A 24,595-nucleotide genomic window follows, 5' to 3' on the forward strand; every position below is an offset into this window, starting at 1 on the left:
CGATTGCGCGAGCAAGCGAATATTGCCAGCGGTACGATGGTTTGCGATGGAAAAGTATGTGCAAAGCATGTTCCTTCCGTCTTCAAGAAACGTGATGTTCACTCCTCGGAACAAGAATTCACGACGTGGTGTAATATATCGAGCTTGCCATTTTCTCGCGCCAATTTTCCTCTGGCTGCACATACGCAAGTGTGTTGTGTGTCATTTTATGCTAAAGCATTTCAAAGCTTTTGTGAGCGACAAAAATGCCAACCCTTCATGTTCTTTTTGAATACGGTAATATACGATGATTGTACCATATATACAGGGTGTCTGACATAAGGCGAAAAACCTCTCGTCCACAGGTAGATCTCGTCAAACTGAGTTAAAATGTCCTGCGAAAAAATTAGCGAAGCTTTCTTTACTTAGTTACTCGTAATTTTACGTGGTTGTTTGCAAAATGGACTTTTTAATTCAGTTTAACGAGATCTACCTGTGGGCGAGAGGTTTTTTGCCTTATGTCAGACACCCTGTAGTTATAACAATGTAGGTAATAAATTCTATACTTTCTTCTCTCTTTTTATGGCATTTTATTAGAAAATTATTTGAAATTAATAATTGTTGAATATTCCAAAAATTTGTTACAAAGTAATAATATCTTCAACACCAAATTATGATAACGTATTAAAATATTAGTACATATGTAATGTGTTATTATCTTTATATCAATAATACACTAATTTATGCAATATTAATAACGTAAATCACTAACTGACTGTTATTAAATTGTATTAGATATATTGAAATACCAATTCTTAATTTTTTAGTCTTTCAACTTGTAAATTCCTTTTTCATTCATACTTATAAAAAACTTTGGAAATCTAGAAATAAAAAGACAAGCATCCATCGATCGATCAATCCATCTGTTTAATGTCGAAACGCGTTTGCGTCGATGGCACCAATACGTTGGCGATTATCGGGATAGTCAACCAGCTTGTGTACACTCACAGAAGTCTCGCGCGTTATCGGACTTATTGGATTCCTTTGGGCCGCCTTTGTAAGCTCGTCGTTTGGGGACGCTGGATGGGATAAATGCGGTGGTGGCTCTCAGAGAAAAGTCGGAATTCCCCCGGGGATGCTGTGCCGGATGAGAAGAAGCAGCGGGGTTACTGGATGAAGAGGAAACTGAGGTAGCAAAGTGACGAGGGAGATGGAGAGCACGACCGAGAGAGAGGAAGTAGAAGAGGCAATGGATAGGGGTGAGAGCGTCAGAAAGGGGTGAGTTTTGCGGTACGAACGGACAGACTAGTCGGAGGGATGAAAGAAGAGAGAGAGAGGAAGGAAGCTAGCAGAGAGAATAGATTGCCGGTGCCAAGCTTAGGGGCGCCTTCATAGATCATACGGGGTACGTTTTGAATAATTTACCGAGGCTATCTGTTTTGCGCGCGGACGCCATAGGAAGAGAGGGTGTCAAGGTTGCGGCGGGGATCGAGTTTACTTCCAATCACGGGACAATTCCGATCAGCGGCTCCAAACGCGTCTTTTCACAACAGGGGTGGGTGAAGATTGGTAGCGAGATTGAGAAGAAATGATCTGAAGCCTCCTGTGCGATTAAGGATATTGAGACTTCGAAAATACATTCGGGGAACGTGAATTTTATGCTTGGAAGAAGAGGACGAAGGTATCAATGTAACGCGCATTAGTATTGCTCTAAAGATAGAATCTGTTAAAAGTATAATTTTATCAAAGTAAAGTACAAAGATTCAAAATGTAAAATTTCAGAAAGTACACAATTTCTGCAACGTAAATATTTATGAAGTATTTATAAAAATTATATGTACAATATCATTTACAGCGAGCAGAAGAATATTTGTATATTTCCTTTGGTGCCTTTGCATTTTACACAGAAGGAAGAACTGCTGCAAAGTATTTCTGTCATTTTATACTAAATAAAGCGTTTAAGATAACACAGATTGCTCCAAATAAGAAGCAAAGACAAGTGTAACTTTTTTCATTAATCTATTTTTCAGTTTGTGGTTTTGTATTTTTTCTTTACATTATTAATGTGGCTCGCAACATAAACATGGACAAATTGAAACATTCCAAGACTGACGCGAAGCAGATAAGACACGATCGAGCGACATTCAAGTCCAGCGACGAGTGCTCCCTGGAGACGACGTTCGTTCACGATTTTCAGCGGTGTGCAATACCATCTTTTGTCTGCTCTTATTACCGCTTCACCTGCGTTTTCGTCGAGAGAAATACACAAGAGTGGCACTTCCACTTCCGGCACCCCTGAAGAGCAGCGCAACACAAGCTCACGACGTTCTTATCTTAATTCGAAAACTTTAGCCACGTGAATGGGATGATATTTGTGTCGGCTGAACGACTTTGTTAGTAATGCTGCGATCCTTTGCAAACTGTCTTACTTTTATCAAGTCGTTTCTTCAATGGTGAATTTCTCGACCAGTTCTAATACTTCTTTTTCTTCCTGCAATTCTTTGGTGCGTCAACCCTTATAAATATATGTGGTTATCATTTCTTATAGAACTTTAATGATTATTCTGTCTAAATTCTGTCTATCTTGTGCACGTTGTTTGGCCAGTAGAATCTTTTACTTATGGAATTCTTGGATTCGTCCTATCCATGTTGTATCAACTTGTTTAATTATCTTCTGCTACATCTTTTTCTTCAATCTTCTTATTTGCTTCTTCATCTAGCAACTTGAATCTCGTTTTAATCATAACTCATCTTAACATCATCAAGAAAATCTTCATTATAGACAACCCTACAGTTTTTTAATTCTTGATACTGATCAGATTTTATTAGTTTTTGTGTAAATAAAATAAAAAAATAAATTTTATAAAATAAAAAAGTCACCATCATATAACATGATAGCGAACGTGATAAGAGCCAGTTGAGATGAAATCCAGTTGTGACTCCGGCGATAACGCAGCAGGAATCGCGAATTTCATTCAGGGCCCTCCGTGCTGCGTTCCGCCACTGGCGAGAGCGGGAGAGGGGGATTTGTGTAGGAGGGTGATCGGCTCGCTACGTAAGAGTTACGCCCAATGAATGACGTCAGGTGCGTACAGTGCGCGCTCGGTGCGTTGTGAACGAACGTGCTCGCTTGCTCCGAAAGGATTGTCCGAGATAGAAAGTGGCGGAATACGATGATACGTAACGCTAACGCGGGCGTGTTGTGCGCGTTCTTGTTGTTGTTCGCCGCGACAGGTGAGACTTTTCAAACGAGAATTTCGGGATTAAACGGCAAAAGAAAAACACGTGTCCGTAATACGTCTTGACACAGGTGCGGCTGCGGTCACCATTTTGACCAAGCCAACCTCCACCCTTGATTGTTTACGGATGGGCGTTGGAAAATTGTTACGACAATTAATGACGTTAACGGTCATATAGGTTGCTTTAGTGCTCCTTAACGCTCCTCGACTCCAATCTGTCCGGAAATACGCTCGAGCGTCGTGTTTTTAACGAAATGTAAAATTATAACCTAAAATGTAGGACGTAAATAGATACAAGTAGACGCACTTTCGTAGGAATGTACTGCACTTCAATCTTATTTTAAAAAATAGAAACGGATTAAGCAACATGAGATCCGCGATTGTCGTACGGATTAAATGATTAAAAACATGGTATGGAGGCATATATTTCTCGTGAGCCAGATACGTCTAGGTTAGGAATCGAGGAAGTCTTGATTCGCTTCAATTGGCGTAATTGGATACGTTCTGAACGCCGCGATTAATTCCCCTGGAGTTTGCGTTGATTGTTGTAACCGGATACTTTCGGCGTCTCGGGTTTACTCGACGTTGCGATTAACACACGTGTTATTTTGGAATGTGCAGGTACCGGAGCGATACGCTGTTTCCAATGTAGCTCCGACACCGATCCGGATGGCGAGGACCTTTGCGGCTCCTACAGGACATTCGACAAAGAGCGGAACGTGCCGATCGAGTGCAACAGCGAGGAATCCCACATGCCTGGCACGTTTTGCGTTAAATACACCGAGCAGAGCCCGCGCGGTTTCATCTGTAAGTGTGGAATCGTTGAAGTAATATCTAGTGCAATTTCATTTATCTTGACCGTCAATTGATACATTGTAAAATTATCTTCATTTTTGTTTGTCTAATAATCCTGCAGAAGTGAAACATTTCTTCTTCTTTTTTAAAGAAAAAAATTGGTGTGATCAAAGTATCAATTTCTTTGAATATTAAACACAGATTTTGTTTTAGCTAAAAACTTCACAAAAATGTCTTTTCAATGTTTTTTTCACAAAAAAAGCTTTATTTGTAAAATTAAATAGGAATGTGGATTAGTTTTCCAACTGTAACTGTAAAGACGATGAAAGAAACAGATTTCTGTCTCCCCTTGAGCGACAAATTGAGAGAGCTAATTAATTAATGAAAGAACTGATTGGCAATGTTCAAGGGGATGGTAGGTGGCGACAGGTGATCCGACGATGCGCCTCTGTCGCCAGTACAGGGGTCACGGGGGTCTGTAACTGGGGAGTTCATGAGAACGGCGTTTACTGGCAGGAATGTTATTGCTCCGAGGACGCGTGCAACGCAGCATCCAGTCTGGTGTCCTTCACCACGCTTCTCCTCATGACATGCGGCGTCGTGATTACGCTATTTTACTTTAAGTGAACAAATTTTCAAAATATTCAGGTATTTTTAAGAAACTGCAAAGTAGAAACATTGATCGGAAAAGATCGATAGTGGAGGCCTTGTCGTTTATAAAAACGAGAGTAGTTTAGATAACGTCAAAGATTAGAGTGAAGAAGACAGTAATAATGAGAGATGCATTATTAGGATTTTAAAGCTGGTCTTTTTTTAATGCAATTTCGATTGAAATCATGACTCCTGAATTGTTCCCCCGACTTTTCTTCCTTAAATTTTTCTCAATTGGAAGTCTACTTTTAAATAATAAGAAACAGAGAATTTACTTGTAATATATTTGTTTTTTGGAATTTTTATTGTATTTGATGTGGAATCGAGGCTCCAAATTTGCGTCTAGCCATAATCTACTCCGAAGTTGCCAGTGTACACTTGTGTTCCTGGCTCCGTTTTCCGAGCCAGCGTGTAGATATGGTAAATAACACGTCCGTCCATGTACGATATGTTAATCTATTGAATCTCTCGAATTCTCACTTACGTAAATAACTTAAGCGTCGTATCCGTCCATTTAGTATTGTTAAGAAATGCTATAACATTATTTGTTCAAAATGCAATTGAGATAAAATGATTAATTCATTAAAGAGAATTAAGGAGAGGTAAATTAAGATACTAGATCTGTTAATTATACTTTGGATTTTATATAAGAAATGCGAGAAAGTACAAAATGGATTTGGAACAATAATTAGCATGAAAAGAACGGTTCGATATTTTTATCTAATTATTTTAGAGCACAGATTTATTATCGAGATATTCAAAATATTTAAAAAGTGCCCTTTTTGTATGCAAAAGTATTGTTCAATCACCTTCGATAATTTAAGTAGAATAATATATCAACAGACTTTTAAAGCAACGATGAGTTAAGTCGCGTGAATATCTAATACAGCAGAAATATTATTAAAAGAAAAAGTTATAAAAATCTCAATTTTAAGATCTTCGAAAAATTCTATAATATATCTTTATACCTACAATTGTAAACGAAATATCGCTACTTTTGATCATGATTTAATTAATTTATTAAAACAAACATGATACTCTTTCTTTCTTTATTCTTTTTCATGTGCAGCTTAACGCATCGTCGCTTTAAATTCTTCACCTATCTAAATTTTCGATCACTTTATTCTTTTTTATGTACAAACGCATTATAACTGACGATAAATATACATATTTAATGTTTAATCTAATTTTATATATATTTTTATTATGTACAAATAAATATATATATATTCTAAATTCACATAAAAATGCATATTAATATATATATTCTTTTCCAAGAATTTTATTAAATAAATGTTGACGAATACAATCAAGAAAATATGCGAATAGTTACATTATTAATTAATGTCGATATAAATCGATAAAATTCGATATAAGTTGTTACGTTTATTATAATACATATTTGAAAGCAAATTTGGAAGTAAATTTGGTTACATTCACACAGAGGCATCTAATATTATAAGGGACAAATCAAGTCTTCCGCAATACAATTATTTAAACATTATATATAATATCTAAACGCATCGCCGAGCAAGTACATATAGTTCTTTGTACATCTTATCTGTCGTATATTACCGATAGGCGTGTTAAACACGCGAAATTTCTAGGTGGTAGTTCTCGATCCCCCTTTTACAAAGAGGGATTGCGGCTGACGTACGCTCGCAACCGGCGGGGATGATGCCTCTTCCGGTATCAAGGAGACCGAGGACACCCTCCTGGACGTACGTCACGCTGTAATGCCGGAAATTCGGCGGCCGCGGGTTAATTACGTCACGCGAGACTATTAATGCCTCAACAGATCCGACGTGCGCGCCTCGTACAATACGTACAACAATGCTCCCGGCTATTTAGGCCCTTCTCATGCATTACCGTCACCACGTGCCAACCCTCGTTACTCAAGGCGTTGTGTAATAATTAAGATCGTCTTTGCCTGGCGGCACGGCACCGGCGACGGTGGCGGCCGATAATACTTCAGAAAAGTCTTATCACCTTCTCGATCCTCTTCGAGATACGACACCGAAAGGTTTGCGCGTGTAAACCGGAGAACGACGTCCTTCAGAGGGTAGACTTGAATTTCTGTTCGGGTGCGTCATGCAATTAACGCGTCTTAAATGTCTTGGATGTGGGATCCCTTGGCATTTGACATATCGGGCAGGAATTCTTGCGGGAAATACTAACATGAATCAAGAATCCATCGACTGAGAATTCAGATCTTGTTGGGACTATAGATGCTGTGAAATTTATTTTATTTCAAATTTAAGTTAATTAAATTGCATAACATACAGTCAAAGTATTTATATATAGTAATATTTATTAGCAAATTAAAAGTTTATAAATCAAATTTACATAATAAAGTCATAAAGTACACTTCGAAATCAAATTAATGTTGACGTACACAGAAAAGCTACATCAGTAATTATTTTTAACGGAATGAAACATGAAAATTCAACAAATTTTTGTCGAAAAAGTAGAAAGTTTATTTTATTGTCTTCTTATCTATAATTCTTATCTTCTTATCTATCTATAATCTTATCTTAGATAACTATAATTACGATATTAGAAAGATAGGAAATACCATAACAGAGAATTTCCAGTTTGCTTCAGTTTAAAACAATTAAAATAACTTGTTCAACTTCACATTAAGTTACATATAAACAATTTGTATGTATTATATGCGCAAATAATGCCACGAACTATACTTGACTTGTTTTAAACTTACACACACATACATATGCATATATAGGCATAGGTTCTTACTTATTATACTAAAACTAAAAGATACGATATTTATTGTATTTTTTGTGCATATAAAGTAGATAAACTCTTAAACTAAATTCTTAAACTAAAATAAACTTATCTTAGTATACATGCACACAATGCGACAAAATTATTTATAATAAGCATGTTTGTAGAAAAAACTGAAGCAGTTTAGTTATACTTGAGATCATAATATATATCGTTACATCATAAAAAGAGCTAAATAATTAATGTTCTCAATATAAAGATTCTATGAAGATTCTGAACGCGCATTGATTGGTACGGATTTTATATCTATTTTATATTCTGCAATGCTTTCTACTATCTCCTTCAATGATGATGACGGGAGTTGTTTAAATACTGCGGTTTTTTTAAGTTCATTTAAGTGAAATTTTATAAAAGCCATTACATGTTCTTTTAAGGCACTTGTCGACATTTTCATTGTAATGTTCAAAATGTGGAGGACATTTGCAACAGTAATATTAAGTATTAAAGCTTTTTCACATGTAACTTGAAGATCTTTTACATCGTATGCGATGGATAGGTTCAACAACTCTAGGATTGTTGGAACATTAGAATCTGATGTCGGTAATGAACCAGTTTCGATAAATGTTAGCATCATTCGAAAATCATTACTAGATGGTACATTTAGGCTTATTGTTATATCATTTTTCTCTTCTTCTTGACATGTTTCACATATCGACGAGAAATAGGAACTTTTGATGCCACGTAATAAATTTTTTGATATTTTATACGTTACACGTTCGTTTAATATGAAAATGACGCATGGTGAATAACTTATCCTAATTAAATTCTCATGGTTCTCCATGCTATTATTTACGGTATTCAATGGTACTGACTTCACATGTAAAGTCTTAGTTAAAATATCGCAAAGAACTGTAATCCTAAAATTCAATGTAAGCGTTCCTCCATTTGCGTACCTTAACAATGAGCTCGCTATAGTTTCATACATGCATGAACCATTCTCTATATAGCCGGCTTTCGAAATCAACAATTCCATTTTGCCCCTACAAATCGTAAATACATCGCAACTACCTTGAAATGGTTCCTTAGTAAATACATAAAATTTTATAACAGTATCATCCCAGTAAGGTGGTGTGTGAAACAATCGTATCTCAAATGTATATTGAGCTGTTTCAGAAAATGCTGCCGACTGAATTTTTGTTTCTGTTTTAGAGAGTGTAGCGAAATCCTCCAGATGCCAAGTGTAGTCAAATATATTCTTGGTATACTGTGTTCGACAATAACTCTTATAATACGAAGGTGTAATGGGTACATTTTCCATCTCATCATTTAATAGATGAACCTCATCATCTGAATCTAACATTTCTTCTAATTTAGAAATGTCCTGAAAATGTTGAATGTGTTTAATGTTTCTTCTTCGAATAATGTAACATATCATAAATCGCAATCGAAAAAGATGAACCGACCAAACGAGATAGATTTGCAAAGATGTATCATGACATGCAGGCAATATATTTTTTTAATTTTCTAAATATTATGTCACAGTTTTGCGATCTCATTTTTCTAAAATTATTGTATTAAAGGCACATGCTCAAATATTTACATAGTTACATGATCTAAATATTCCTAGATACACAATTAATTACATAGTTTATATATTTCTAGGTATGAAAAGAGGAGAAAATAAAAGTGACACGACACAAATTGTCCTTCTTACAGTATAGGATGCATTCAACTGAATATATATTACAATTTCTCTGTGATTCTTTTGAAAAAGTATGCCTCCTCATTTACAGATATTTAATTTAGTCAGTAACATGCAATCAAAACCAAATAAAACCAATCAGTGGTACGTCATTTTAATTCATTTGCATTTTAAATATCGTGCGCTTACTAAAAGAGTAAAAAAGAGTATAATGCATATAAAAACTTACTTTTGATTCCATTATATTTAGCAGCTTTTTGCTAGTATAACTCAATCAGAGATTTTATAATTATTTTGTAATGTTCCGTTAACGTTTCCAGGTAAGAGGTTTGGTCTTCTTGACTGAACTCTTCAGTATTCACTGACGCATTCTAAATGATGTGGCAGAAATGTGCAAGATGATCCCTTTTTATCGCTGCGACGTTACTGATTGTGAGTGTACCTCTTTACTGCCCGTATTGCATTTCGAATAAGTGCAACTGGTATAGACAACTTTATTTAACTTCTTTTTGACGAAACTGCTTATACTGCCTTGTGCTAGTTTAGCTACTAATACTAGTACACGAAACACGCCCTTTTGATCGAAAATACGTTAGTTCACGTAAAAACGGAAAAGCGGAAAAACGAAAGAGGCGCGGCAAACGTTTTACTAGTTTTACATATACCCAACCTTTTACCATGGCAGATGGATTACCGACTGCAACTCTGATTAACTTAACAGAACATAGATGGCAGTTGCTTGGATCGACCGTGATGTACAAGCAAGTTTAGAGACACCGTCTTCTCCCTAAAAGTCAGTTCGGATTCAGGAGTAACAGATCTTGTCAGGATAACTTGGCTATTCTCACTTCAGACGTAGAGCTTAATTGGTGTCAAGGTAGAGAGACAGGCGCGGTTTCTTTGGACATAAAAGGAGCCTACGATAACGTCCTGTGGGACATCCTTATAGAAAAGCTGAAGCGGTTGGGCGTCCCCCCCCATCTATATTCAATTTATTTATAATCTAGTTTCTAAGCGGGAGGTCCACTTTGTTTTCAATGGCGTTGACTGTATGCGAACTGCGAATAAAGGCCTCCCCCAGGGCTGCGTTTTGAGCCCCATTTTGTACACGATATATATAATGGACTTAGAGTTCCAGTTGATAAATTTTCCTTTGATTAGGACTCTTCAATTCGCGGACGATGTTTGTTTCTATACGGCCGGTGGAAATAGGCGCGAGTTCTTGCGTCAGCTGGAGGAATGTATAGAGGCGGTGGCGATATGGCTCGAGGGTCTCGGGTTAGACTTGGCTCCCCAGAAGACAATTTTGCATTTTTGGTAAAGCTATAACCGGGGTGTTGCCAGCTCTCAGAATTCGGGGCTGCACGGTTCGGGCCGGTTCGCGGGTAGAATTCCTCGGTCTGACACTACAGAATAATTTAAAATGGAACGGGCAAGTAGAGAAGGCTTGCGGTCGTGGTGCGAAGGTTCTGAACTTATCAGTTTTTTAAGATCGACTTGGTGGGGTTCCGGCCCAGCCCTGCTGCTTCAAATTTACAGGAGTCTTTTGCGGTCGCGCTTGGATTACGGCTCTTTTCTCTGGTGTAATTTACCGCGATGCTTAGAAGTGAAAATAAGGACTCTTCAGAACCGAGCTCTTCGGACCGCCATGGGTTATAGGAAGAGCACTCCTCTTAATGTGATATACGCGGAGGCATGCGAGCCACTTTTCAAGAACAGAGCTACTTACCTAGGGATGTGTTATATAGGTAGGACATTAAGTGACCCGGAGCATGCTCTTATTCCTATCTTGGAGCGACTGCAGGAATTCCGGGATAATCCGGTGAATGTCTTGAGGCGTCAGGCTCCACTGATTAGTATTGATTTTAACGTTTGGACCCGTTACGCTCACCTGGTGCACCCTTCGAGTGTGCCCTTGCATTGCCACTTCCCTCAGCATCTGGAGACGCTCGCTCCGAGCGTCTCATTCGAGGAGGGCAAAATTCTCAGGAGGGACGCGTGCCCATCTGGGCTATTTGGGAAGTTGTTTCCTCGGTCCGTAAATCAGACTCGTATGTTCACGGATGGCTCCAAGTCGGATGGATTACCTTTCGCGGGGTATGCGGTCTTCGACGAGTCTGCTGACCAATGTTTTCGGTACCGGACTTCGCACGGCACCACAATTTTTACTTGCGAAGCCATGGCTATCCTTAAGGCTCTCCGACTGTTTCGGGAGTCTTCGGAGCGAGAGCTTCTTCTCTTTTCTGACTCCAGAAGCGTCTTGAAATCGCTCAGCCAGTGTAGGAACAGAAAGAAGAATAGAAATCACCTTATTTGGGAAATTCTGGACGAGATAAGTAACATTGAGCGGGAGGGGGGACAGGTTCAGTTGTACTGGATTCCGGCACACATGGGCATCTCCCCGAACGAGAGGGTAGACTGTGAGGCCAAAGAGGCAGTTTTCTCGGGAGTGGACAGTGAGTTTCTCCTCCCGAGTGGTGACTTTAGAACTCTACGGAGGAAGGATATGTATAGTGGCCTGCATGCGTGGGCGTGTGAAGTTGGTAACCAGAAGGGGACCTACTATTTAAAAAATTTTTTTGTGAACAGACGGAAACCTTAGTTCCACGGGCTTCATCTTAACAGAAGAAGTATTGTATCTATTAATAGATTTAGGGCCAATCATACGTCCCTGGCGGAGAGCTTGTGGTGCCACGACATTGTTAATTCGCCAATTTGTGAATGTGCAAGGGCTCAGCAGACGGCTAACCATGTGTTTTGGCAGTGTTCTTTGTTTGACCAAGAGCGTGCAGCCCTGTCTGCCGTAATTCGCAGCCAATACCGATGCGGTCCCTTGTGCGTGGAACAAGCCCTCTGCGACTCTAACCGTGTATAGTAGACGCGATAGCAGAGTTTATTTCGACAATAACTCTGAATATTTGAGCGTGCAAAGTGCAGTGATATACGTTTGTAAGGAAGAGCGGAAACGAGTATGTTGAGTACGTTGTGCTGTATCTATAGTCGTTGGTTAGCACTAGTATATATGTTCGTTTATTTTTTGTTATTGCGTTAGGTAATTTTACAGTTATATTAATTTTCTGTTTATTCGAATATTTATACGTACGTTCTGTTTGTTTGCTTTCCCTTTTGAGGGTCTTTTTGTGCCCATATATTCTTGCAAGTAGATATTAGTAACTCAGTTCCATTGATATAATTGCTGTAAAGAACACAGGCCCTATTGTTACGGGTTTCGCTTGGCATCGCGCGAATGCGTATATGCAGTTTGTAAATCCGACGAATCGAGAATGTCAAGAACTGTGCCTTGCGGTAGTAATGCGTCGACTCTGCCAGATCGGGTCAATCGTGAAGGGCGCGCATTCCCGTCTCATCGGCGAGGTAGAAAACGTGGAGCGCTGCAATAGTCCCAACTCATCGTCGTTGCAAAAAGCTTCCGTTATAGAATATAGAGCGCAAGTAGAGGAGGGGGCAGGGGGGCGTATCGCGGAGTGGCTTATTCGTCAGGTGACGGAGTACGCTTTTTCGAGGCAAACCGTGATATGCCGTCCTGTCTTTCCCGCGGCTGGGTATGCGATACGATGACCGGTTATCGGGATGTTCATGCATGTCGAAGGATCAAACGTTGAGCGAGGGTGGCTTGAAGTGGGATTCGTGGTCGCGCGGCATGCGCCGCACATGCGTGGAAATCTAATGTCTTTTTTCATGGAGGCAGTGGGTTGGGATCCTGCGTGCTATGCGGCGGGCTTTGTTGGTACGATTGCCGGGGCTTGCCGCGGAGCGTGTGGGGTCTCAGCTATGTCGTAGTTTTAGCGCGAGACCAGCTGTAGTTTTCGGTCGATACTATAAGTCCACATATTGTAACCGCTGACCGGATGGCGATGCCAAGGCCCTCTCTTTTTATACAATAAAAACAAACTGTACAAGCAAGTTAAGTGTACATCACGGTCGATCCAAGCAACTGTCATCTATGTTCTGTTAAATTAACCAGAGTTACAATCGGTAATCCATCTGCCATGGTAAAAGGTTGGGACAGCCAGTATACATATTCACTCGTATAGTATTTGTATTACTACAAGTACTGATTTTGTAATTAATAACTATTCTAAAACTCTGGTGAGATTTATTGTTATCTTAGTCGGTGGCTTTTTTTTATAATTACTTACTTTTAATTATGTAGCTTTATTTGTAAAATGTATCACATAAAGTTGAGTGTTTTTCTCTGAATAAAATAGATATCAATCTGTTTTTCGAGAAATGCACTCATAAATAAATATTATGTCAAAGCACATTTCTTCATCTTCATCTTCGTTTATTGATGTCATTACCCATACAGCACCGAAAGATTGCAGAAACGTTGCAGAAATCTTACATTGAAAGATTGCAATATTGCATGGAAGTTGCGAAATGTCTCTGCAATGTTGCTGCAACATTGCAGTAACGTTGAAATGTCCGCCCTAGGAAACATTGCAATGAAACATTGCAGCAACATTGAAATGTGTGCTCCCAGAAACATTGCAAAAAATATAATAGTATAGTAAAAGAGAGTAATTTATATTGGTCCAATATTATAAAGTAATCTGTTTTTTAGCTAATACTTAATTATGATTAAATGGACAAATTTAATGACTTCAGATGCTTGCGGCGTGCGTGGACGTTGTCCATGGGAACCTCTGCCGCAAGTACAAAAATTCTCAGAAAAATTATCATGCCAAGGCACGTACTTTTATAACTGTGAAGCTAAATCTTAACGTCGAGTAAGAACTTGACATATGCACCACCTAGTGGTGCGGAGCGAAAACGCATACAACTTTGCAGGATCATTTCGGTGCAATATTGCAATTGTATATCTCTGTAATATCTCTGCAAAATTACATTGCAACTTGTAATGTTGCAACATTCCTGCAATAAAACTGGGAGCTTATGTGCTGTATGGGTAGGGATGTATAAATAGTTGTAATTATTAGTATTTTGAGGAGTGAGAGAGAGAGACGATTTACTTCGTAATATACTATTTATTTCACTTTTTTTTTATTTGATTCTAAAATTAACTTTTTAATTCTAACAATCTAATCTTATTTGTCGTGTGACGTAACAACATACTTAATATATTATATATAAATTTTGTATATTTATATTTCAATAAAAAAGAATTATAAATGCTTATAAAATAAAAATAAATAAAAAATATAAGATATCTAAATTCCTATTTTTCAGATAAAGAATATTTAATAGTAAAGCGTTTATCTTTATATACACGAATGCTCGATTGATATCAACATTATATCAGTATATCAACATAACATACCAGTTATCAATTCTTATATTTTTATCTCTTACTTTTTTAATTATTTTAATTATTTTTTTATGTATGACAATATTATTCATTAAAATTTAGAATTACAAATTTTTATTTTTACAATAAAATTACAATATTACTGATATAGTGTTTGTTATGAAGCTTTATGTTAACTTAAACTTAAAAAACTTAAAAACTTAAAAGTTATGAAACAAAATTATACAATAAAATTAGAAAAAAAAATACTTAGAAATAAAATTAATGGTATTATACATATAATATTATACATATTATACCGCATATAAATTCAGTATAATTATTTTTAACATACACAAGTATTTGTTGAAAAGAAACGGAAAAGTTTTCTCGGCTTGATTATATCTAAATGAACTGAGTAATTTGTACAAAAATTTAGTTTTTGACTCTCTAAATAGAAAGTCCTTTAAAATTTTATATTCTTTGTATGTATATTAATGTTAACAAAAGAAGTAAATATTTTTTCTAACTTGTCAGTTGGTAGCTTTTGAAATTCTGAAGTAGGGTGAATATACCGTTTGTGGCCATTGCGCCTATTTTGGCCATCTTCGTCATTTATTAAGATTTTCTAAGTTATAGGGTTGGCTGTAGTACGCAGCAATCACGAAATGAATATATAAATATATCTTATACAATTTTATATAAATTGCTGCGCACTACAGCCAACCCTAACTTAGAAAATCTTAATAAATGACGAAGATGGCCAAAATAGGTGCAATGGCCACAGACGGTGCATTCACCCTACATACAATTTCTTTCAAGTAAAATTTAAAAAAATTTGTTGTATAAGCTTTTAAATTGTCTGCGTCAATTGAAGATGCAAGAAAGAATAGATCTATGACGGTGGTAATACTAACGTCCTGTATCAAATGTTCTTCACATTCTAATAACAAATCCTTTATTGTGTATGTATAAGATACTTGAATTAAGGTTTTAAGTGCATCGAATGATATTGTGGGTGACAACCTACCAGTTATAATATAATGTAACATCTCTTCAAAAACAAAAGGGTCAATATTAATTTCTATTTCCTTTTTTTCTAAATCACATATATTCTTAAAGTATTCATAAGAGCATAATAATTGCATAGGTAAATGATAACGTTTATTTTGTAATACAAATGTGATCCGGTCTGTCTTACAAGGTTCGCGACACAAATTTATTATACCGTTTCTTTTTGTCACAATGTTTTGCTTTGGCGCTTCTATGTAATTAAACGTATTTAAAATTTCATCAAAAACTTCAAACTCAAAACACAACGTAAGTTTGTCTGTCTTGAGGCAAAGAATGAAAATACGATTCTGAGATCTCACATAATTTTTTTGTTTTTAAATCACCTACATACGACTTGCATAATACTTTTTCTTCTGTTATTGGATAAACTTTGAACAAATGATACATACCCTTACTTAGTGTTTTAGTAAGTAGATGAAATTCTATTTTCTGATAGGAATTAGCTTTCATCATAACTTGATAGTTCCCTGAACTTGGAAATCGCACGGAATATAAGTCACGCATACTTTTAGAAAAAGTGGAGAAGCAATTAATTTCCCAAAGATAATCAAATCTAGTTGTCTTAATTGATGTTCGACAATAAGTCTTGGAATACGATGGTTTGTGTACTGCAATGACTTCCTCGTTTTTTTTATTATCAGCTTGTGTCTGGAAACGATAAATTCATACAGGATGCAACTCAATAGAAACATATATCCGACTTGTACCTATATATTGTTATAAAGTTTACGCTTCCGCTATTTTATGAATGTTTTAATAGCAGTTCTTTAAAAGAATATATGAATAAAAAAATATTATTAATTTACATCTTCTTTTTCTTCTACTTCTTCTTTATTTTCTATGTTGTATTCTTCTTCTCCTTCTGTTATCGCACGTAGGTTTGATTGCACCTTTTGGCCATTTTTATCCATCGTGCCAACTCGAAGTGACCTTAAATTTCACAGTTCCGCGTATCGTTGCGATGATAATATTAAAGATCACCTTTTATTAATCTTTATTAAAAATTTAATTTAGTCAGTAACATGCAATCAAAACCAAATAAAACCAATCAGTGGTAAGTCATTTTAATTCATTTGCATTTTAAATATCGTGCGCTTACTAAAAGAGTAAAAAAGAGTATAATGCATATAAAAACTTACTTTTGATTCCATTATATTTAGCAGCTTTTTGCTAGTATAACTCAATCAGAGATTTTATAATTATTTTGTAATGTTCCGTTAACGTTTCCAGGTAAGAGGTTTGGTCTTCTTGACTGAACTCTTCAGTATTCACTGACGCACTCTAAATGATGTGGCAGAAATGTGCAAGATGATCCCTTTTTATCGCTGCGACGTTACTGATTGTGAGTGTAACTCTTTACTGTCCGTATTGCATTTCGAATGAGTGCAACTGGTATAGACAACTTTATTTAACTTCTTTTTGACGGAACTGCTTGTACTGCCTTGTGCTAGTTTAGCTACTAATACTAGTACCAGAGAGAAGTGTTAATGTTACTAGTAGAACTAATGTATGAATACGAAACACAGGCATCCATGTATATTCATATCGTGTTTAACAACCTCACCTTTCTATCTGTCTTTAGAAGCTATAATAATCCGTATCATGCAGTACGTTTATTGTATCTAGGGTAGTCTCTATCCTCTGCAATTATAGTACTTCAAATATCTCTCTTTCTTGTAACACTTTATGCGATACTAATCTATACAATATATTTTCGTCGACTTCTCGGCGAATTCAATTCGATACTAATGTGTTTAGCAAGAAACTTGCTCTGATAAGCAAATTTTAAAAACAGGTCTCACCTTCTTTCTCACCTTGTTTATTTTGTTAGATTATATCCTATTCTGATATGTATATACACATATACATGTATATAAATTATAAGCGCATGCGCGCGCCCGCACACACACACGCGCACACGACGAATGTACACATATGCCATTTTATACAATATTAACATATCGAATGCCGTAACGGTCACAGATGATTAGTGCTAAGATTCAATAGAAAATATGTAAAACTTCGTAAACAATAATTTTATAAATATATTTTATATTCAAGCAAAACTTCGTTCAAGATAATGAGACATGAACTTTACTTTAGTGTAAACGGAAATAGAAGCGAATAAGTCCGACATTCAATATATTGAAATGTAAAAAATGCAAAAGTAATTACATTTAATTAAAAACTTCTGAATGTTAATTGATAAATAAATACATTTTCAGGAGGATTTCTTCATGTTATAGATACGACGCGCAACGTATGTACATAATATACAGCTGTTGCATAAACGGCAAATGTGATTGTTTCTTTAAACATATATATTATTTTTACAATGCATTCGCTATGTTATAAAAAGAAACGAAAATAAATAGGATTTAAAAAAGAAATTAACAAATTTAAAAGAATTTTGATATATATCTCGTATACGCATACAATAATTTAAAAATGTTTGGAGATTTATTTACATGTAATAAGAAAAATAACAAAGTGCTTTTAATTAATAACAATAAACCACTGAAAACCACCAATAAAAAAAGTTTTATTAAATTTTTCGATCTTGTTTCTGAAGTAAGCTTACTGAGAGAAATTATAGCTAAATTATTGTAATGATACTTATCATAGGTACATACGCGCAAGCTGTAAATTATCCTTGAGTTGTCCAAATGTGCATGCACACATACAAACATAAATTTTTGCGTATTAAAATTTAAAATTATCTTATTGCATTATTCACATGTAAAACTGATAAAGTTTAGACTTTTAAAATAATAACATGTTAGTACACGCATGATATAAACGAAACTTTACAATTATTTATAATAAGTATGTTCATGAAAAAAGAACGAACCGATTTTATAATTAGTCATTTAGTTATACTTGCGATTATAATATTATAAGTTAAATAATTATTGTGTTTAAGTAAACTTCGTTGAAACATCTATTTCTGATTCGTTTTCCACTTTACATTCTTGTAAGACTTTTGTAATCTCGTTCAAACATATTTGCGGTAGTTTTTGGAATTCTTCGAGTTTTATAAGTTCTTTGAAATAAAATTTAATGTAATATATTATATGTTTTCGTAACTTATCTGCTTTAAATTCTATCGCAACATCTAAAAGGTTGATGACATTCTTAACAGTAATATTAGCTATTAAGTATTGTTCACATAAAGATTTCAGTTCTACTATATCATATTTGTGAGCCGCTCTTAATAGTTTTGTGAGAGTGTCATAGTTAGAACTAACTGATTCCGGTAATGAACCAGTTTTAATAAATGTTAACATTATCACAAAAATATCTGACTCATCATCAAGTATTACTGTTGAGTCTTGGTCTTCGTCTCTTCTATGCATATTACATAACTTGGTAAAATAAGTGCTTCGAGTAGACTGCAATAAACCTTTCGATATTTTAAAAATATAGTTATCTGTACCATAATCTTTTTTAAAAATAATCTGTGACGAATAAAGATTAGCTTTATTGATTATTAAATTTCTATAATCCTCTGTCTCATTGATGCGATTAGTACGCAATGGTATTGAGTGCAAGGTCTCATTTAACATATCACGAGCAACAGTAATCGTAAAGTTCAACGTAAGCCTGTCTTCTTCTAAATACTGAAGCAATGTCTGCGCTGTAGTTTCATATAAACATGAATTATTTGTTACATAGCCGCCTGTCGAGGCGCACAATCTTTTTTCATCCAAATAAATCGCAGATATATCCCAAACACCATGATATGCTTCCTCAGTATATAAAAGAATATGAAATTTTATTATAGTATCCTCAGATTTGTCCGCTACTGCTTGACACAATCGCATTTCAATCTTACACCAAAGTGGTTTTGAAATTGCCGAGGATTGTATTACTGGCATGCTTTTATAAACCATGGGGAAATGTTCCAGCTGCCAGGTATAGTCATACACATCCGTAGTATAACATGTTCGACAATAAGTTTTATAATACGTAGATGCAACTGATTGCTGTTCCGATTGTGGTTCATTATTTGTCTCGTAATGAAATGAAGCGGTGCTATCTATATTCATCACTTCTGTACTCGCTTCTGATCTGGTCCCTTCTGATATGGTAGCGTACTGAAAACATGCAATGTGTTTAACATTTCTTCTTTGAGCAGTATAACGTATTGCACAACGCAATCGAAAAGAACGAACAGAGTGAACGATATTATGTTCTAATTTTAAGCGAGATATAATATTATTAGAAATGTAAGGTGATATATCATGACAATTGATCGACAATTGATCTTTTTACTAATTATCTAAGCATTGTGTTACATAATCTTGCAATCTGACTTTTCTAGAAATATTGAAGAAACATATTCTTATGCTCGTACAGCATGATTGCTTGCAAATGCATGGTTTTAGTACTTCATGTTGACAAAAGACGAAAGAAATCAAACTGACGTATGAGCTGTCTTTTTGACAATGTAAAATTGAATTATACATACTTTACGAGATAGTATGTTCATATACCAATATTTTTTTAAATTTACTTTTACATATCTCAATAACGTTACATTGAATTTAAATTTTACGTGTCTTAACGATATGCGCATGACAAAAAACTGAACCAAGAAAGACGATATTCAAAACTTACTATATTTTCCTGAGTTTCTCCTATACTTTCCTTACTTGTACTTGCACTTGTACTTGCATTTGTAATTGTACTTGTACTTCCCGTTACTTTCGTACTGTCCTTCCTTTTCAGTATTTTCTCGTACAGTGGTACCTTTCCACTACTTTGTTTGCTCATTTTTTAAAGTAGTAGAACTAAATTTTCAAGGTTTATTTTACAAAATATTTCGTAAGATCTATGATCTTTATCAAGATAAAATTAGTGATGAGTGATATGTGACAAATATGAAAATGACCACTGATTTTATTTTCCTTTGTGAGATCACTGGCAAAGCTGTTAGAATAGAATAATCTCGAAATGTTGACGTTGCTAGAACAAAAGTGTATATAATTATAAATCGTACGCCAATATTTCCTTTTCTCAAGCTACATTTAAAAGAGTTACCTTTTCGCTCATCTAAAAAGATTAATAATCTTATTATGTTCCGTTTATTGTACTTAATACCCTGCTTTATAACGAACACTTCTACACACTGCAGCACTTAGCACTATGTGAAATTGATCTGTTACGTTCTAACTGACCTCTGTCTCTCATACTGGGTTTACTACGATGCTGTTATTGTTTGGCAATAGACCAGCTCTGTCGAACTATAATCCTCGGTTCTAATGCTTCGCCATATTCGTCTACTCTCTAGAGTGTTTGTTGTTTTTGTTAAAAATATTAATTTTTAATTTTATTTCGTTTTACTTACTGTAAATATAAAAAGATATTGATGAAATAATAAAACATAATAAATTTCCGAGTCAAAATATACTTTATAGTTTTTACCATGAAGTTTAACTATTAGTCATCAAACATATAGCAAATATAATTATAATTTTTATAACTGGTTTGTACATGCAATTGTGATCTGCAGATCTGCATTATGATTCTTTAGGATAACATGCGTATCTCTATTTATTGAATATGTTGAAAAAAATAAAAAGTTGTAGGAAGAAAAGATGTTATGATTTTGGGAAAGAACGGTATATACATGTTATGTTAAATTGTTGATATATATTAGCATTTCTCAAATAAACACTATGTATTCTGATTACTATTACATTTTCTTACTACGTGCCGAATTAACAATGGCGTAACTTTTTATTGCCTCCATAAGAATATATTTTATTTTTATAACATGTTTGAGATCTTATAAAAAGAACAAATTTGCATATGTATTACGTGACGATCTAGTTTCGAAAGAATTATATCTCATGAAACACATTAGATAAAATATAATATTAGCAAAGTAGAATTAACATATATGAGTGTCTCTAAAATGTAGATGGGATATTTAGTTGCATGTAATCTTTCTAATAATGAAAATAAAAAATGATTAATTAAGAGTAGTGCACAAAAGTACTTTATTAAATTCTGCGATTTTTTTACATCAACCTGACGACGATTATGACGAAGTAATCTTTAAATTAACAATATTTAATAAAAACCTTACATGTACATAAATTCTTCTATTATAAAATTATAAGTAAATCTTTTGGATTATTGCTGTTTAATTCTCGTATAAATTATAAATACATGGTACGCATAAATATGAGAAAGATTATTTTATGACATAAATAATTTCAGATACATGATGAACAGGCAGAATTAAAAAAAAACTGTATCCATCTCTTTCTTTTATAATTATTTATGTCATAATTCTATATAAATAATTTAGTGAAATAAATAGAAAGTATTAGAGGTAAACACTGTTATCTACTAATAATTAATAAGAACAAATTTTTATCGCTAAGCAATAATAGGTATAACAAATCTAAAAAATTATGTAGAAATAATTATGATTATTTATGAGCTAGGTAGTGTTCTTAAAGATCAAATGTGCTGATGACTCTTTTATCCGGTTCTTGGTATGGCGTACGAGAATATGTAAAAATTAAATGTTCAGTTCATTTTGGCTGATTAATTCAATTATTTTCTTTGAATTTTCTTCCGAGACACGAAGATCCATGATATCAATAAGTTTTCGTGAAAATTGCTTGATATGGAGTTTCAAAAAATGTGCTGTACATTGTATCAAGTATTCTGCGTTACATGTAAACGCAATGTTTATAATATCTATAACAGTTTCAATTGTAATGTGACGTAGCAAAAGATGCTCGCAAATCGATGCTAATTGCGAAACATTATATGTATGAGCTACCGTCAATAAATCTAGAAGCATCCTATAATCATTGGGCTTCGGCAGTATTTTATCTGTGATAAATAATAGTAACTGACAGAAAGCTGCGGGCTTATCATTTATTTTTACTGCATCCATTGTACTTTCAGTTTTTTCCTTACACTTGCTACACAATTCATTAAAGTACACACTATTGGTGGCGCGTAGCAAATAAATAGGTACACTGCGTTCCTAGCCACATACTACGAACGTGAGCGATTTAATCTTATTAGATTTGAGTTTATTGTAAATACTTCCGGATTTCAGATTCTTTAACATGAGTGTCTCATTCATTTCTGACATAATATTTACAATCTCGTGTAGAATCTCGAATGCAAAATACATCGTAAGCGCACTGAGAACAAAATGTAATTGATCCAACGAAATGTCTTGTCACGGGGTGCCAACAAAATATATACTTATTTCAACAAGTTATATATTGAATCAAATATATAATTGTTGGATTATAATTCTCATGTGTGTAATCCAAGAACTACATATTTGTTTCAATATATAACTTGTCGAAATAAGTATATATTTTGTTGGCACCCCGTGACAAGACATTTCGTTGGATCAATTACATTTTTTCTCAGTGCGTGTAAGTAGGATTACACGTACGTAATGAGGATTCCTTAGTTTGAAATAGTAATGTCTCATCCGATAGAGGCCCGATTTTCTCAAAAAATGCTGAATCGGCCGCACAAATGCGCACGGTAGTTATAGCTGTAACTGGTTTTTTAGCACATATATAAAATCCTACTGTATTGTCCATTGAGCTGTTGCGAGAAACTTTCATTTGAATTGTATAATGAGCTGTTTCCGGAAACGATGAGGAAGTTAGTGTGCTTAAGGTCTTACAAAATATTGGAAAGTTATTAATTTCCCAGGTATATGTAAACTTGCTTCACGAATAAAACGTTTGGCAATAATTTATACTATACTGATAAGGTTGTACAGATTGCATTACTTGCAGTTTTGACGGTGGCTTTTCATAAGTTTGGGTTTCCTTCTCCTTTGTTGTCAAAAACTGAAAGAAAAAATCGTCAATTATTTTGTTTATCAATTTTCAAAATTATCAATGTATTTCGCATTTCTCTTCGAACACGGTAACGTTTAATGTTATTTACGCCTCGCCGTGCGATTTAGTTCGGCACCGCGCGGGCCGTAGTGAAGGACTATTATTTATAAATTTGTGAAAGAAAATACAGCAAAATATTTGTATTAATATAAGAAATTAGCTCGGCAGTTTAAGTATCAATAATATGTTTTAACAAACATGTTACGTTCAAACAAAAGAATATCAAAGAAAGGAATATGAAATGTTCTTACTTCATCCTCTGTCATTATATCGCTCATTTTTTATACTTGATTATCTCAATCTTACAATTAAACACACAAATTTCAAAACTTTATGGAATAATATATTCCGATATATTATATGCTCCGATAATGTTCAGTCACTTCAACCAGATGTAAAACTGTCAAAAATACGAGAATATGAAAATAGCAAGTGTTTCCTTTTATTGAATCACATGTATCTTTTATTTATTGTCTCCTTTTCTCTAAATAATATTTAAATGAGAACGTTATTACTTACGTTATTACTTTACTTTATCCGTTTCACAGTTGACTATTTCTTGCTATATAAACAATATCTTTTGTGCCTGATATTATCGGTATAAAATAAACACTTTTTAATTAGCAACTCTTTTTTCTATGATATTAATTATTTTCTATATGATAGTAATCTTTACACAGCCTGTTATTCGTGTGTCCTATCTATCTTAGACCAACGACGAGAATAACACTGATCTCGATCATACATTGTTATTGTTTGGATCTAGACATAACAAATCGGTCAATTCGCTTTCAAACGACTTGCGCCGTTATGCTCACTTTTAATTTCGAAATGTCGTTTTCATTTAAAGCACATTGATGTTTAATATTTAATTTTACTTAATTATTTAACTTAAAAAGATTAAATTTAATAAATATTGTAGATCATAATTTTGAAAATGTACCTGAAAAAATTCGGTTTTATATTTTATATTATTTCAGTCGAAATTGTTTCTTCTTATCTATTCTTCATTCTTTATATCTGTTCTTTGTGTTTTTTACGTTTAAATGTCCAAATATTAATAGCAAGGTACACTTGTAAAACCTTTTGTATCCACGATACTAGAAATCGATCCGAGATCTCGATCCAAGAAATGTGTGGCCAATCAACTTGTAGCTTTTGTGGAAAAATCCGGATCGAGATCTAGGATCGACTTCTGCATCGTGGATACAAAAGGCTTTATAAGTGTACATACCTTGCTTTG

General features: G+C 34.6%; 4 protein-coding genes and 2 long non-coding RNA genes across 7 annotated transcripts; 1 reads left to right on the forward strand and 5 right to left on the reverse strand.

Annotated features, from left to right (window-relative positions):
* Nucleotides 1-3,046: 3,046 nt before the first annotated feature.
* Nucleotides 3,047-5,850, forward strand: LOC105284137. Its single transcript, XM_011347427.3, has 3 exons — nt 3,047-3,213; nt 3,840-4,025; nt 4,423-5,850. Exons 1-3 carry the CDS (start codon nt 3,153-3,155, stop codon nt 4,638-4,640), a joined length of 465 nt encoding a protein of 154 aa, XP_011345729.1. The 5' UTR covers nt 3,047-3,152; the 3' UTR covers nt 4,641-5,850.
* A 1,267-nt stretch (nt 5,851-7,117) lies between these two features.
* Nucleotides 7,118-9,543, reverse strand: LOC105284138. Its single transcript, XM_011347428.2, has 2 exons — nt 9,341-9,543; nt 7,118-8,790 (listed from the first exon to the last, which is right to left on the reverse strand). Exons 1-2 carry the CDS (start codon nt 9,350-9,352, stop codon nt 7,672-7,674), a joined length of 1,131 nt encoding a protein of 376 aa, XP_011345730.2. The 5' UTR covers nt 9,353-9,543; the 3' UTR covers nt 7,118-7,671.
* Nucleotides 9,544-15,472: 5,929 nt separating this feature from the next.
* LOC105284139 lies at nt 15,473-16,796 on the reverse strand. Of its 2 annotated transcripts, none has more exons than XM_011347431.2 (3): nt 16,594-16,796; nt 16,261-16,384; nt 15,473-16,102 (listed from the first exon to the last, which is right to left on the reverse strand). In XM_011347431.2, the coding sequence occupies exons 2-3, from the start codon at nt 16,363-16,365 to the stop codon at nt 15,689-15,691; spliced, it is 519 nt and encodes a 172-aa protein (XP_011345733.1). In that variant the 5' UTR covers nt 16,366-16,384; nt 16,594-16,796; the 3' UTR covers nt 15,473-15,688. The 2 variants fall into 2 exon arrangements, with proteins under 2 accessions (XP_011345733.1, XP_011345731.1); XM_011347429.2 differs by having other exon boundaries at nt 16,261-16,446.
* Nucleotides 16,797-16,870: 74 nt separating this feature from the next.
* On the reverse strand, nt 16,871-17,836 carry LOC105284140. The gene is made up of 2 exons (XR_894814.3): nt 17,019-17,836; nt 16,871-16,919 (listed from the first exon to the last, which is right to left on the reverse strand). It is a non-coding gene; the product is annotated as an uncharacterized LOC105284140 (long non-coding RNA).
* A 136-nt stretch (nt 17,837-17,972) lies between these two features.
* LOC105284141 (speckle-type POZ protein B) lies at nt 17,973-21,686 on the reverse strand. The gene is made up of 3 exons (XM_020033224.2): nt 20,498-21,686; nt 20,075-20,422; nt 17,973-19,551 (listed from the first exon to the last, which is right to left on the reverse strand). Exons 2-3 carry the CDS (start codon nt 20,228-20,230, stop codon nt 18,373-18,375), a joined length of 1,335 nt encoding a protein of 444 aa, XP_019888783.1. The 5' UTR covers nt 20,231-20,422; nt 20,498-21,686; the 3' UTR covers nt 17,973-18,372.
* A 1,466-nt stretch (nt 21,687-23,152) lies between these two features.
* Nucleotides 23,153-24,080, reverse strand: LOC109610647. Its single transcript, XR_894815.2, has 3 exons — nt 23,872-24,080; nt 23,604-23,752; nt 23,153-23,301 (listed from the first exon to the last, which is right to left on the reverse strand). It is a non-coding gene; the product is annotated as an uncharacterized LOC109610647 (long non-coding RNA).
* Nucleotides 24,081-24,595: the final 515 nt, after the last annotated feature.

This window comes from Ooceraea biroi, chromosome 6 (assembly GCF_003672135.1).
Source record: "Ooceraea biroi isolate clonal line C1 chromosome 6, Obir_v5.4, whole genome shotgun sequence".
Lineage (NCBI taxonomy): Eukaryota > Metazoa > Arthropoda > Insecta > Hymenoptera > Formicidae > Ooceraea > Ooceraea biroi.

Bases quoted from the DNA above. Each gene is read 5' to 3' on its own strand.
- LOC105284139 (XM_011347431.2), bottom strand. From the start codon at position 16,365: ATGGATAAAAATGGCCAAAAGGTGCAATCAAACCTACGTGCGATAACA. The intron at 16,103-16,260 runs GTAAATTAATAA...TATCGTTTCCAG, and splicing joins AAGTAGAAGAAAAAGAAGAT to ACACAAGCTGATAATAAAAA.
- LOC105284137 (XM_011347427.3), top strand. From the start codon at position 3,153: ATGATACGTAACGCTAACGCGGGCGTGTTGTGCGCGTTCTTGTTGTTG. The intron at 3,214-3,839 runs GTGAGACTTTTC...TGGAATGTGCAG, and splicing joins GTTGTTGTTCGCCGCGACAG to GTACCGGAGCGATACGCTGT. The intron at 4,026-4,422 runs GTAAGTGTGGAA...GCAATGTTCAAG, and splicing joins GAGCCCGCGCGGTTTCATCT to GGGATGGTAGGTGGCGACAG.
- LOC105284141 (XM_020033224.2), bottom strand. From the start codon at position 20,230: ATGAGCAAACAAAGTAGTGGAAAGGTACCACTGTACGAGAAAATACTG. The intron at 19,552-20,074 runs GTAAGTTTTGAA...GCATGTTTTCAG, and splicing joins GAGAAACTCAGGAAAATATA to TACGCTACCATATCAGAAGG.